General features: G+C 40.8%; 1 protein-coding gene across 1 annotated transcript; it reads right to left on the bottom strand.

The window, feature by feature from the left end:
* Positions 1-346: 346 nt before the first annotated feature.
* Positions 347-11,663, bottom strand: LOC119413787 (procathepsin L). Its single transcript, XM_037680848.1, has 8 exons — positions 11,608-11,663; positions 11,199-11,335; positions 10,753-10,875; positions 10,118-10,270; positions 8,786-9,010; positions 8,514-8,679; positions 8,202-8,307; positions 347-499 (listed from the first exon to the last, which is right to left on the bottom strand). Exons 2-8 carry the CDS (start codon positions 11,322-11,324, stop codon positions 400-402), a joined length of 999 nt encoding a protein of 332 aa, XP_037536776.1. The 5' UTR covers positions 11,325-11,335; positions 11,608-11,663; the 3' UTR covers positions 347-399.
* Between the last annotated feature and the right edge of the window lie 542 nt (positions 11,664-12,205).

Raw genomic sequence — 12,205 nt, 5'->3', positions numbered from 1 at the left:
TAAAACAGTAAACACACCTTTATATATGCAGTGTTTAGTTCAGCTTTAAAGACAAGGCAGGGCAGCCGACTCGGGACCTGAAAGTCCCAGGTTCGATCCCCAGTCATTGCACATCTCGTGGTGTCTCTGAGCAGCACACCGTATCCCCAAAAATGCTTCCCTGTGCTTTCAATACCTGCCCACTGCACCACCTGGTGGTGGATGGGTTAAATGCAGAGAGCCAATTTCGTCATTGTATGAAAACATACAATGATGACGATACATAACACATTATTTTTATGATGCCACTTAACTAAAAACAAGTTTTCTCTCCATGAAACATGGCAGAATGCCTTCTTCACTTCTTTGTTCCCGAGTGTTTCATTAAAAGCATCACGGAGTCATGATGTGGCGCTGCACTCAGACCTTGGGATAACTGGCGTAGGACGAGATGGCGCAGTTGTTGTCTCTGTTTCTGGACATTTGGATGTAGCCCTTATTACCCCAGAGTTCACCCCAGCTGCAACGACATAAAAGTTAGATCACAAAGTAGTAAACATCCTTCTTTATTAAAAATTTGACATTTAAATATAGAATAAATGTTTTTTTTAATACTAAGTAGCTTAGATATAAAGGATGATAATAAAACAGAGGTTTTCAAACTGATACAGAGAACTTTAAGGTAATGAAGGTGCATTAAAAAGTTATAAAAAGCCTGTAAGTTTTTCTCAAAGTTGTACTGACCTGTTCTTTACAAGCCAGTAGTCGTCAGACTGCTCGGTGCCGTAACCCACCACCAGCACACCGTGGTCAGGCACTGGGCTGCAGTTTACATCGTAGTACACACCTAAAACCCAAAGAATCCTGTTTTCAACCAGTCAACAACAGGAAGCTGCAGGTCCAGGTGGTAATACCCAACTGATCTTATCATCCCACTGTTACACGTTTCTCTTGATACGTGATTATAAACTTATAGACCCACGTCCTACTGAAGCATTTTATCAATGACCTACTGTTGAAACTCAAACTAAAGATGAACTGACCTGAGCTGTAAAACTGGAAGGACAAATTACTGGCATCAATAGCAACAGATACTGGTCCCACAGTTCCCACGGCCTCCATCAGAGCCTGTTCGCTGCCTTTGGTAACGTCTACGTACCCTGTGACGTTGACGGCACTGAACGCTGGGTTGTAGCGACACGGCTGATCCTGAGTGTTGAACAAAAAAGTGTGTGGGGGGGGGGAGACAGGTGAACTGTGGTAAACTTTAGTTTAAATGCAACTGTAACTTCACTGACGACCAATATAGCTCTTGAACTAGGATTTCTTTGTCTCCTGAGTTACGTACTGTTCCCTCGTACGGATAAGACGCCTCGGTGTCCAAACCGCCATTGTCCATAACATACTTGAAGGCTTGATCCATCCAACCACCACCACAGCCATGATTGCCCTCAAATTTTGAGCAGTCCACCAGGTTCTGTTCGCTCAGTGATACCAGACTGCTGGTCTTCCTGAAGAGCTGGCCCTCCAGAGCTCCAGTGGCACTAAAAGCCCAACATGAACCACATGAACCCTGACAAAACACGAAGAAAGATCAAGCCAGGAGAGGTTAATATGAACAAAATAACGCAACACTCTATGCCTCACAGTGTTCTGTTCAAGAAGAACATTGATTTCAACTGTCAAGACATGACATTATGTCTGGTCAACTGGTATTACTAAATACCTTCAGTTGACTTTGAGACATGCCTTTATCTCTTATGATCCTGTTGCTGCTGTTACACTTGAATTTCCCATCTGTGGGACAATAAAAGCTGTTTCTATTCTTCTATTCTATTCTAACTGTAGAGACATTTCACTTCCACAGATGGTTCTGTTTAACGCACTGAGTCAGTCAAGATACCGGAGATCCACAGAAAATCAGAGGGAAACCTGCTATTACCTGGTTCTTCACAGGTGTCACGTAGCCTTGTGTCCTCCAGTCCACACTGTCGGGAACCTTCAGGTCATTAGGCTTCACGAACAGGGATGCCTTGGTCTTCCTGTTTGCTTCGGGCTTGAATCCATTCATGATCTGTCTGAACTCTTCGTTAGTCTGCAGGAAGATCAACCAGTGAATCAAGCATCTGAACTTTCTCTTCTTCATGTTCTCACAGTTTGTTTTATACAACTGTACAAGTCGTTACTTTAAAATGTTTGTGTTGAATTTAAAAATACTTCTTTCTCATGTCTCTTAAAGAAATATATTTATTTTATATTTAATAAGCACACACAAACACACATAAGTATGCATTAACTTTGGAGTTCTGCAGGACTGTGTTCTTGGACCAGTACTTTTTACTTTACAGATGCTTTTTTCTAGTTAATATTTATACACTGTACTGCAAATATGTCCACTGTAATGTTGATGATATTCTGCTATATGACTTCTTTACTCCAGTATAAACTGGTCATCTGCTGAAAATATGTCTGATAGATCTTCAAACTTTAAACATTTCAACACATTTTTAGTGATACACGACCTAATCCATCTTTAGTTTAATCACCATTTTTAACACCTGACACCAGGTGAGAGACAGATGTATGTTTTGGTCTTACCATGTCTCCAAAATGGTTCATCCCCAGGCGATAGGTGTGTTTGCCCATGGAATGTTCCAGGTTGTGCAGCTCGATCATCCTCAGGTTCTTCTCCCATATCATCCTCCTCCAGACCTCCTCTTTCTGCATTAAATAAATGTATGCATATGTTACCTTTGGTCTATAGTTAGTAATCCGCCTGACTTTGTAGAACTTGCTCTGTGGTGCAGCGTTTCATGGCTTCAGAAGACAACAATAAAAATTCAGTGGATCACCTCATCATAGTTCTTCTGGTGCCAGCTCTTCCACTGGTCCCAGTGCTGGTCCAGCTCAGTGTCCAGAGTGGGGGCGGACAGAGCCACACTCAGACACACCGTCAACACAACTACAGGCAGCATCGTTTAGGCTCTTACTGGAAAACAAGAAGTCGAAGGACACATGTGAGAACCTGCAGGAGTCTGGAGGCCAGGAGCTCCGGAGGTGGTGCTTCATCATCAGGAGCATTTAACAGGAACATCAAACCATCTCATGTTTATTTCTCCTCAGGAACATCTGAGGAGCTTTACTCAAGTATTATTCAGCCTTGGATAAAATGTTATTTTTATTAGATATGTTTATTTTGATTGACTTTTTATTATAAATTATAAATTATTTTTCACATTCTCTCTGATTTATCCCCCTTTGTTCTTCTATATTTTATAGTTTTTGGACTTTATGATTTAGTTTGAACTGTTCAATGGTTTTATATGACAAACCTCTGGTGATGTTAAATGTGCTGCTTAAATAAAATGTGCTCAGTTTGAGGTATTTATTGGAATTTTAACATTACTCTTATTAATTTCTATCTTTATATTTCCATTCAATCAGGGACAGCTGAACTGAGTCTGAATCTTTTTTCTTGTAAACAGCCAAGAATTTGATCCTTATCATCATCTTCATCTTCATCATCCCGAGTGGGAGCCAAGAAAGTGTCAAAACCTTGACTGGGATCAGATGAGGGGAGGAGGAGCTAACTATTTTTAGAACACGTGTGTATTTTTTATTATTTGTAACCATAAATCAGGTGGTTTACAATCTGCATTTCTCTCTTTTTAGGTTTAACTTACGGTAAATTATTAAACACTTAAAATAAAGACTGACAGAAAAACTCCACGGTGTGTTTGGAAGTTTAGGCTAAAAAAAAACACTAGTTTAGGAGAAACATTCAGATTGGGTGAAGAGGGAAATCTGACACTTGAACAGAACAAGACATGGATAGCATTAATAAACAAATTATATAAAATACTAAATCGAGTTAATTGTTTGAACAGGTAAGTTTGGAGCAACAATGAAAGGTCAGTAAAGTTTCCACTTTAAAACATTCATAAGGTGTAAAAACTTACCGTGTTAGTTAGGAAGCAGAGGATAATCTGGTTTTTGTCTCATCACCAGAGAAGTTTATAAAGACTGGTTGTATCGAGGTAAATAAACGGAGCTCTCTGATTGGTCCACGTCCTCAGTCCAGGTGATGTGGCGTCACTGAGGAAGAATGTGTTCCTCATCATCTGACAGGAACACAAAGGTCTGGGTTTTACAGGAAGGCTCAACACTTAAAGCACCTTCAGAGTTTATTTTTATTTCGTTCAGTTGTTGAAATTTACTCAAACGTCTGACGGTTTGAAGCACGTTCATGTTGATGAATTCAGGGAGTCACCTGTGGAGGCTGAGCATCAGACCAGTGACAGAACAACCGCCTCCGTCTTAGAAATACAACTACACAAGACTGAGATCATTTTATTCTGTTAAATATTAAATGTTTTATGTTTCTATTCTGACACGCACGAGTTAGTTCCAAACTGAGAATAAAGGATGAGTACGTTTATTTGTAACAATTTAGTCACTAAGAGTCTAACTCTGAAGACATTTTATACTGTTTTTATTTTATTTAGTTCTTCTAACGGTCACGTTTGGTTTCTCAGGTCACCCTAACGTCCCACAGCGGTCTCACGGTTCTGACCCGCAGAACCTCCAGGACTCTGTGTGAAAACTCGTCTCACTAATTCTTTCAAGAATGTTAAAAATTCCTGTGACACGAGAGAGTGAGTCTTTGAGACTCCCGTGAGGAAACTGAGAACTGACGTTTGGTTTGGAGACATTTTGGAAACTCCCCCATGAAGGCCGGTCCCTAACTGGTCTCCAACAGTCCAGCTCATCCAGAACCTCAGGTCCCATCAGCTCATCAATGACGTTGGATCTATTCATCAGATCTGGTTTCATTAAAATGACTGAACCGCCTCAACTACCTGCCCCTACTTTCACATCCCTGGACTCAACAGGGTGCAGCCAGGTCCCCCTTCAAAACCTCCACAACCTGCCCTGGCATCAGGGGAGACCAGCAGGTCCATAATCCACAAGATCCTGCACCTTCCACCCAGATGATCCAACAGGACTCTAGTAGATCAGACGGACGGGTTTTGTTGGACGGGTTGTTTGGATCTGTTTGGTTTTATGTTCTGCTCTCACCTGGTTCTGATAGAACATTTATCACACCTGCATCCGTTCAGACCTCCTCTTTATTCGGGTCTTTGGTGTTCTCTTCTCCCTTGAGGCCGTTCGGCGCCTTTTGTTTTAATAAAACGACTGAACTGTTTGAAGCAGCTGCCTCCTGCGCTTCACGTCCTGTTCTGGGCCCATGAACCAGGACTTGTGACACCGTCTGTTAACCTTCTGCAGAGGAGAAGAAGCTGAACCTGCTGGAGGGGATTTATGGACTAACAAATACTCTGTTAGAGGAGGAGCTTGGACCAAGAGCCAACCAATGAAAAATCAGATGAGTTGTGACATCATTGTTTCTGGGGAGAATCGTTCAGTTTGTCAGAAACTATTCAGGATTTCAGGAGATGGGGTCAGAACTTCACTTGTTCTGGAGAACACTCGGGTTTATTCTTCTCCAAAGAAGTGACATCGGTTTGAAACGTTCATCATTTCAGTGTTTTTTGTTCCAGTGTTTTTATTTGGATTTCAGGTTGTTGTTTTAAGAAAAATGAAATTGTGAAGAGGACAAAAGTCTCAGGTAAGAACCGGATTGTTTTGAACTCTGGGTAGAAAAAAAAAAATACCTCAATTTATTTGAACAACTTCTTTTTTCAAGCAATTTTAAGAGAAGCTTGTTAGTAAGACAACGGAGGTCTCTCTCTGATAAAGTAATAAAAAAACTTCTTTGTTTACCAAACTAAACATTAAATTACAGATTATTTTTAGGACGTGAAACATTAGCAACAAAGCCTTCAAATGTTTAACGTTATAAAATCAGAAAAGTGTTGAAACTTATAGGAAATGATGATGAAAATGAAGAAGCAGAGAAAAATCTCAGATCCACCAGATTAATGGGACCTGGTCTGGAGCGCTCTGATTGGTCGGTTCCTGGGGCGTCACTTATAAAAGGGGGCCAAAATTAAACTCGTTAAGGGCTAATTGCAGAATATGCATTAACTCAATCTGACATCTTTTCTTGGTTGCAGGTTCCTCAACAAAAGTCTGATTGGTCTCATTGGACGTTCTCTGTTGCATTTTGACATAATAATCAAAGATTACAGAAAAAATTAAAGTGATAAAAGTATTTTATATTTAAAATATCATCTTGGGGGCCAGATAAGATATCATCAAGGGCCACATTTGGCCCCCGGGCCTTGAGTTTGCTGTGTGCTTAGGCCATCATTGTTGGCATGACATCATCACCAATTTTCTAAAACTGGGCTGAACATAAGGTTTTAATTTAGCAGGAATGTTGTTTTTTTTAGAAAGTGTCTTTTAGGACCTTTAAAGAGCAGCTTGACTCAAACGCTTCCCGCTCTCAGTCACACAGGATTCAGGCTTTAACCGACGTCTTCATCGTCTCACATCCAAGCTTCCTCTTCTTCAACACTAAAGAGTCTATCCAAAAGTATTCACAAACAGAACGACTGGACTTCTGCTTCATATCTGGGAGATAAAGACCCTGATCCTCAGGAGGGACGAACGGAGTTCATTCTACGTGTGACTCCAGGTTAACTGAGCTGACTGTGGTGCAGTGGTAGGGCAGCCCACACGGGGCCACAAAGTTACAGGTTTGATTCCCCACCATGCCCATATGTTGGGGTATCTTTAAGAATGTATTACCTGCCTGCTCCCCAGGTGCACAAATAGCTGCTCGCTGCTCCACCTGGATGTTAGACGTCCACACTCTCCAGACATGTTTTCATTTATAAAGCCTTCGGGACGGGAAGTGAAACGTCTTCAGCAACAGAACAGTTCAGTTCAGTTGAGTTTATTTCTATAGTGACAAGTCACAACAGAAGTTGTCTCAGGCTTTGTAGGTTAGAAGTAAGATTTTGAATTATATTCTGGATTTGACAGGAAGCCAGTGGAGAGAAGCTAAAACTGGAGAGAGATGATCTCTCCCAGTAACTCCAGTTAAGACTCTGGCAGCAGCATTTTGGATCAACTGAAGACGTTTTAAAGAAGTATTTGGACACCCAGATAATAAACCATTGCAATAGTCCAGTCTAGATGTGACAAATGCATGGACCAGTTTTTCTGCATCATCTTTAGATCAGATGTTTCTAATGTTAGTGATATTACGCAGGTGGAAGAAGGAGGTTCTAGTAACGTTTTTAATGTGGGGGATAAAAGACACGTCCTGATCAAAAATAACACCAAGATTTTTAACATTAGAGCTGGAGGACAGAAGACTGAAAAATGTATTCTTAATATGCTTGGGTCCAAAAACTAAAACCTCAGTTTTGTCTGTGTTCAAAAGCAGAAAATTAAGGTTCATCCAGGTTTTTATGTCCTTAAGACATGCTTGTAGTCTAAGTAGCTGATTGGATTAATTGGGTTTAATGGACAAATATAACTGTGTATCATCAGCATAACAATGAAAATGTATCCATGCTGTTTAATAACTTTACCTAATGGAAGCATATATAAGATAAAGAGTATTGGTCCAAGCACTGAATCCTGAGGAACTCCATGACTAACTTTGGCGTAAAAAGAAGATTCATTATTTTCATTTACAAACTGGATTCTATCAGATAAATATGATTTACAGAAGTCCTGTTGTTTTTAGTTTATTTACCATGGATGACTGAGAAGAAGAACATTAAATATTCTGATCAATAATAAGACGCACATGCATCTGTTGTTTCACAGCTTTATTTCCTCACAGTAACCGTAGAAACAAAAGTTAACGAATCATATTAGGAACAACATGTTTATAATCCTTCAGATTTAATAAAAATACATAAAACCCCAAACCAAATGCCCTTGACCTAAAATTAAGATTTTGTGATCATAAAATAAAAGCACTGGGACAAATCTTCCATCTTCGGTTTATTCCACCACAGGAAAACTGGCAGACGTTGCGATGCCGCAGTTGTTGCCATAATCTTTAATCATTTTGATGTATCCGCCGTCGCCCCAGCCGATGCCCCAACTGTAAGAAGACAAACATGGGAAATGACTAAAACTGTTCTCATGGAGGAGGACGCTTCGTTAATCGACGCGTAGATTTTTACACTGAACGAGAAAAACTGTCTTTTATTTGTAAGAAAATAAATTATGTATGAAGACCGAAAGGAACCAAACTGTTGCCGAAGCCGTCGAGTTGTTTGATGATCTTTACCAACCTGTTCTTGACGATCCAGTAGTTTTCATTTCCGTTGGAGCCGTAGCCCACCACCAGAACCCCATGGTCCAGACTCAGAGTACTGCACTCAGGCTCGTAGTAGATGCCTAAAACACACAGAACTGAGTCCAGCTGAGGACAAACTGGTTCTGAACAGTAGCTTTTTTAAAAAACTGCATCTTAGCAGCCAATGAGCTGAGTCTACAGACTGAAGAGGCCCCCCAGGGTCACAGCTTTTATCTGTTGCAGGTTTAAATACAGGACTGAAGTGTTTTTTCAGCTTTACGTGATTCAGATATGTACGAGAACTGACCGGAGCTGTAAAACTGGAAGGACGATTTACTGGCATCAATGGCCACAGACACTGGTCCCACGGTTCCCACGGCCTCCATCAGACCCTCTTCGCTGCCTTCAGCTATGTCGGCGTACCCTGCGACTTTGATGGCACTGAACAATGAGCTGTAGCGACACAACTCATCCTGAAGAAAGTGAGCAGGACTTCAGGTGGACGTTGAACTGTTCCAACATTTCCATCTGTAACTGTGTTGACTGCCAGTTCAGGACCATTAAATGGGACTTACGTACCATCGCTACGTACGGGTAGGACAGCTCCGAGTCCAGACCACCATTGTTCATAACGTACTCAAAGGCACGATCCATCCAGCCACCGTTGCAGCCCTGGTTGCCCGTGGATCCTGAACAGTCCACCAGGTTCTGTTCGCTCAGCGACACCAGAGTCCCGGCTTTCCTGAACTGCTGGCCCTCCATAGATCCAGTGGCGCTGAAAGCCCAACAGGAACCACACTGACCCTGAAGGAACAAGGACAAAGACCATCAGGAGATGTTAAACACCAACATCTGAACGCTGAGTCAGCATCTTTTTCAGGTTCACAGAAGCTTCTGGATCTTTTTTACAACAGAATATCTTCTGCAGAATTGGTTGTAATTTATCAAAACCTTCGGCTCATTCAGGATATGCTTCTGCTGTGGCTTTTGGGTTTTATAACTTTTATACTTGTTGAAATATTTTACTTTATTTACCAACATTTTCTCCACAGAAATATGTGATTTCTGCAGTTTCATCTAAAACATTGTTCACTTTGAAACCTGCTTCAGCTGCTGGCTCTGTTTTATCTTCTTATGCTACTTTTAGCTTTTAGCTGCTTCTTTTAGCTTTTAACTATCATTTTACCACTTTTAGCTGCATTTTTTAGCTTTGGTTTTGCTCATTGCATCTATTTTTTTTTAAATAAATTCACCTTTAGCATCTGCTTTGCAAATTTAGCTATTGTTTGCAAAATGTAGCTTTAGTTTATGTTTTGCTAAATTTAGCTTTAGTTTACCTGATTTTAACTTTAGCATTTGATTTTCTGACTTCAGCTACTGTTCTGCCACTTTTAGTTTTTGTTTTGCTCATTTTAGCTTTTTTATTGTTTTAACTTTACTAAGTTTTAGCTTCTTCAGTAAATTTCAGCTGCCATTCAGCTCAATGTTTTGACAGAAATCATTTCTCTGGTATAACTTTGTGCCAACCTTTATTGAAAATGAAATTCTAGACTTTATGTAAACTGAGTGTCTGTTGGCTGTGGTTTCCTGGTTCTTTCAGAAAACGCTGACAGGAAGTTAAAGCGCAAACCAACAGAAGATACTGATTATTAACAAAAATGGTATTTTATGGATTTTAGTCTTCCCTGAGAGTAAAACCAAAGAGTTTAGGCTGTAAAAGCTCAGAGAAAACAGAAGGACCACAGCCATGCTACAACACGAAACACCAGCCAGAACGTGGTGGGTCTCTGCAGGGTCTGGTGAGGTCTTCAGGGGTGGAGGAACACGAGATACTGAGGATGGATTAGACAAAAAAAACAAAAAAAAACAGAAAACCTGTGAAGTGCAAGCAGAGGAGAAATCCTAAATTACCTGATCCTTCACAGGGGTAACGTAGCCTTCAGTCCTCCAGTCCACACTGGAAGGGACCTTCATGGAGGTGGGCTTCGTGAACAGAGATGCCTTGGTCTTCTTGTTTGCTTTGGGTTTGAAGCCATTCATTATATGTGTAAACTCCTCGTTAGTCTGTGGGAGGAAAGGTTACAGGCACTGTTTTATTGTAAATTATCTTAATTAGTTTTCTCTTAAAACAAACAAACGTTAGTTCTGGAGTTCCACATGGACATGTCCTTGTATCACTACATTTGCCATTTAGTAACAATTAAGTAGTTTGGTATAAACGTTCATTGCTATGCAGACATTTATTAAAATTGTGTTTTGTGACAGTAAAATCTGTTGACTGTTTTCACAAAACTGCAATTGTTTTTTTATAATTTATTAATTTATTCAATGGAACTGAATGGAGGCGAATAACAATTAATCAGGATGATTTTTTTCCTGTTTTGCACCCAGGTAAAAATGTTTCTCCCATGAACTGAACTGAATTTGACGACATGCTAAATAAAATAAGACCTAATCAGAATAAGTTCCTGAGTCTCATCGGCCTTATTAATAAACCCGTGGTACCGGGTACAGCACCCGGACCCGGTTCTGTGCGGTGAACTCACCATGTCTCCAAAGCGGTTCATCCCCAGGAGGTAGGAGTGTTTGCCCATAGAGTGCTCCAAGTTGTGGAGCTGGATCTTCTTCAGGTTCTTCTCCCACACCGTCCTCCTCCAGACCTCCTCTCTCTGCGGTCAACAAGAACCAGACTCAGTTTCACCTTCAGGTTCTGGTCAGTCATGACTGAGCTCTGTGTTTCCATGGAAACCATAAGTCCAGGCGATGCAGCAAGAGCAGCTTCATGTTTGTTTTGTTTTTATTGCAATTTACTGAGAAGTCTATTCATTAATGTAGATACCGGCCCAACACAAGTTAGAACATCTGTCTGTAAATCAGAACCTGGGTTCGGTCCATAAACGGAACACGAAGAAGAATGATGAACGTGATTTGTTGTTTATTCTCACAGCTTCAGAAAACAACAACAAGAAACAGTAACAACACGACAGTTCACCTCTTTGTAAGTTTTATTGTGCCAACTCTTCCACAGGTCCCAGTCCTGATCCAGCTGAGGGTCCAGACTGGGGGCGGACAGAACCGCACTCAGACACACCGTCACCACGACGACCAGCAGCATCATCTGGACTCTGACTGGAAAACAACAAGTAAACAACAGGTAAACAACCCGTCAGGTGAAAATCAGTGTATGATCACAACAGAAATGCGTTTTTATTTAGTTAATTGCACAATTTAAAAAAATAGAAAATGAAATGTATTAGAACGCTGCCCAACAACTATTTTAATGTTAAAAACGATGAGATTAGAAAACGTTTGATGTCGAGTTTAAGATTTATTTTAATTATTTCAGTAGCAACAGGTAAAAATCAAACTTTGAAACTTTCAGTAAAAGTGTAAAAACTTACAGGGAATTCTGACGTTGATGCCGAAGAAGCCGTGGATCGTCTCGTCTCAGTCCCCCAGCCTGACGCTTATAAAGGGTTTCCTCCAGGTAAATCGAGCTCTCTGATTGGTCGATCATCACAGGTGAGTATACCTCCCTCTGAGGAATACCAGAGGATTATTTTTAACTTTAGCTCTTTAAAGTGATTTCATTCAAACAGCTGTTTTTATCCTCAGCGCCTCGGTTACATTTCCACAGCAGCTGCAGCTGACCCTGACCTTTGACCTTCTGTTTAATTAGGCTGCCTCTAAACGAGCTGACGTTTGGTGACTACGACCAAACAGACACACGAGACCTGCTGAACTTTAAAACCTGCCAGTCTGGTTCAGATTTCTGAAACGAGGAAATCCTTATGGGAATTTTCTGCTGCAGATCAGCTCCGACCAGAAACTCAAAGAGCACGGAGGAGTGCACGTTTGATCAGTCCAAAGGTTTAAAAACAGATTCAGCTGCAGACGAGAGAAGTTTTCACCTGGTTTGAAGTCGCTTCTTGTTACAAACCTGATGAAAACGTCACCACGTGAATAATCTTATGAATGAGGAGTCCATCTGTAACTTTA

Source organism: Nematolebias whitei, chromosome 8, assembly GCF_014905685.2.
Source record: "Nematolebias whitei isolate Nwh7 chromosome 8, NemWhi1, whole genome shotgun sequence".
NCBI classification, from domain to species: Eukaryota; Metazoa; Chordata; class Actinopteri; order Cyprinodontiformes; family Rivulidae; genus Nematolebias; species Nematolebias whitei.
The sequence above is the reverse complement of the archived record's forward strand: the minus strand, read 5'-3'. Positions and strand labels throughout refer to the sequence as shown.

Excerpts from the sequence above, each read along its gene's own strand:
- LOC119413787 (XM_037680848.1), bottom strand. The coding sequence starts at position 11,324 with ATGATGCTGCTGGTCGTCGTGGTGACGGTGTGTCTGAGTGCGGTTCTG. Across the intron at positions 10,876-11,198 it reads ACAATAAAACTTACAAAGAG|AGAGAGGAGGTCTGGAGGAG; the intron begins GTGAACTGTCGT and ends TGTTGACCGCAG. Across the intron at positions 8,680-8,785 it reads CCTACCCGTACGTAGCGATG|GATGAGTTGTGTCGCTACAG; the intron begins GTACGTAAGTCC and ends CACTTTCTTCAG.